Source organism: Melampsora larici-populina, assembly GCF_000204055.1.
Source record: "Melampsora larici-populina 98AG31 unplaced genomic scaffold MELLAscaffold_13, whole genome shotgun sequence".
NCBI classification, from domain to species: Eukaryota; Fungi; Basidiomycota; class Pucciniomycetes; order Pucciniales; family Melampsoraceae; genus Melampsora; species Melampsora laricis-populina.
Window position 1 is genome coordinate 399,935 of NW_006768777.1, and position 1,681 is coordinate 401,615.

The window sequence follows — 1,681 nt, forward strand, 5'->3', positions numbered from 1 at the left end:
ACTGGTCTGACGGACGCGTTGAGAAGTCCAGACAAACCTGAATTTCATAAAGGATCAAGAGCTAATGCCAAAGGATCGACCGATTCTACTAGACCAGGTGAGGGACTTTTGAATTCTAATCTGATTGATTTTTACTTTGACTGATTTCAAGACTTTGCTTGATTAAGATGCTACCCTGGATCAAGCTCTTACACTCTTAACACGTAGATTGGTAGGATTAGAAAATGAACATGTATACTGTGCAGATCATATTCAAGATTTAGAATCCCAATTACGAAAAGAGAGATCCGAAAAGAAGCGAGAAGGACCGATTTCGTCCACAGGAAATCATGAAGTACCAGTCGAAAGAATGGTACAAAAATTAAAAGTTTATACACGTAAACTTAATCAATCAATTGAATCACATGCAATAGCCTTAGAAGAGTTGAATTCGTTTAAAACTCGTCATAAACATGTGAAACAAGAAGTTGGGAATGTTAGAACTGAAGTTCGACAATGGTCAGAAGAAGTGATCGAATTGAAAAGAGGACTTGAAGGATTAACAACTGAAGTTAGAGAGATTAGATCAATGATTGAAAGTGTCATGGAAGCTAGATCTTTATCACTCAGTCAAAGTAATAAGAAATCGTGCAAAGTTCAACCCAAGGGATCAGGAATGATGAGACCTATTGGATTATCGAAAACTCAACAAGAAGCCAAACGGCATCAAGTACCTTTGAAATCTAGAATACCAGCTGCCAGATCTCATTCTGAAATCACTCTTTTGAATGATCGAAGCGGGATAGAAGCATGGAGGTCTCAAGCTTCTTCTACACCGAGAAGTGGTCATAGTTTTATTGGGGTAAGTTCTTTTTATGATCTCTATTGGTGTATGAGAACACATTCACTGAGATTTCTTTTCTTTTGTGGGTGTGTGGATGGGTTTTAGGCAGATGAGATTGAAAGATTGAAAAAAGAAGTAGCAGAAGAACAAGCAATGAGAACTTCAACTATAGCTCATTCAAAACCAAAACCATCAACAAGAGCAGTCCCACCGGTTTCAAAACCATCACAACCTACACCTGGACCAAGTAAACCAAGCAATCCGTTACCTACAAGAATCAGTTCAGCTCCCAACCCCTTAACAACTTCAAAAACCAAAAAACCAACGACTATGAAACCCAAATCGAATGGAGGAACTGGAGGAGGATCGATTCAAATTGATCAAGAGATGAGTAGAGCAGAAGCGATTCTTAAGAACGTCCCATCTCATGATAATTCGACGTGTTCAGAATGTAGGAAAAGGAAACTGCAAGCTGGAAATGCCAATGGACCGATTCGGATCAGTAGTGCACCTATTCAATTGATGAGTAAAGAAAAAGAAAAGCTTACAAGACATTCGAATGCAAAGGAAGATGATGAGAAAGAAAAGGTTGAACCTCAAACTGTTTTGGTTAAAATCATTCATGAAATTGAAAACGATTTTGAAATTCATCGAAAGTAAGTTTTCTTCTTTCGAACAAATTAGTGGTTTTGATAGATAACCCGAAAAGTTTAATCAATTTAATTTTTTTGTTGGGTTTTTTTTGGGAATTTGGTAGGATTTTTATTGAGTTATCAGAAACTTATCAACAAATGAATCAACCTGGTATAGGTGAAGATTTAATTAAACGAAAAGTTTTAGGAATTCATTTAAAAGAAT

The 1,681-nt window shown here is 36.7% G+C and overlaps 1 protein-coding gene across 1 annotated transcript; it reads left to right on the forward strand.

The window, feature by feature from the left end:
• Nucleotides 1-349: 349 nt before the first annotated feature.
• MELLADRAFT_85174 (uncharacterized protein) lies at nucleotides 350-1,523 on the forward strand (the record flags this gene model as incomplete). The annotated part of the gene is made up of 3 exons (XM_007408580.1): nucleotides 350-841; nucleotides 929-1,479; nucleotides 1,520-1,523. The coding sequence occupies 3 exons, from the start codon at nucleotides 350-352 to the stop codon at nucleotides 1,521-1,523; spliced, it is 1,047 nt and encodes a 348-aa protein (XP_007408642.1).
• Between the last annotated feature and the right edge of the window lie 158 nt (nucleotides 1,524-1,681).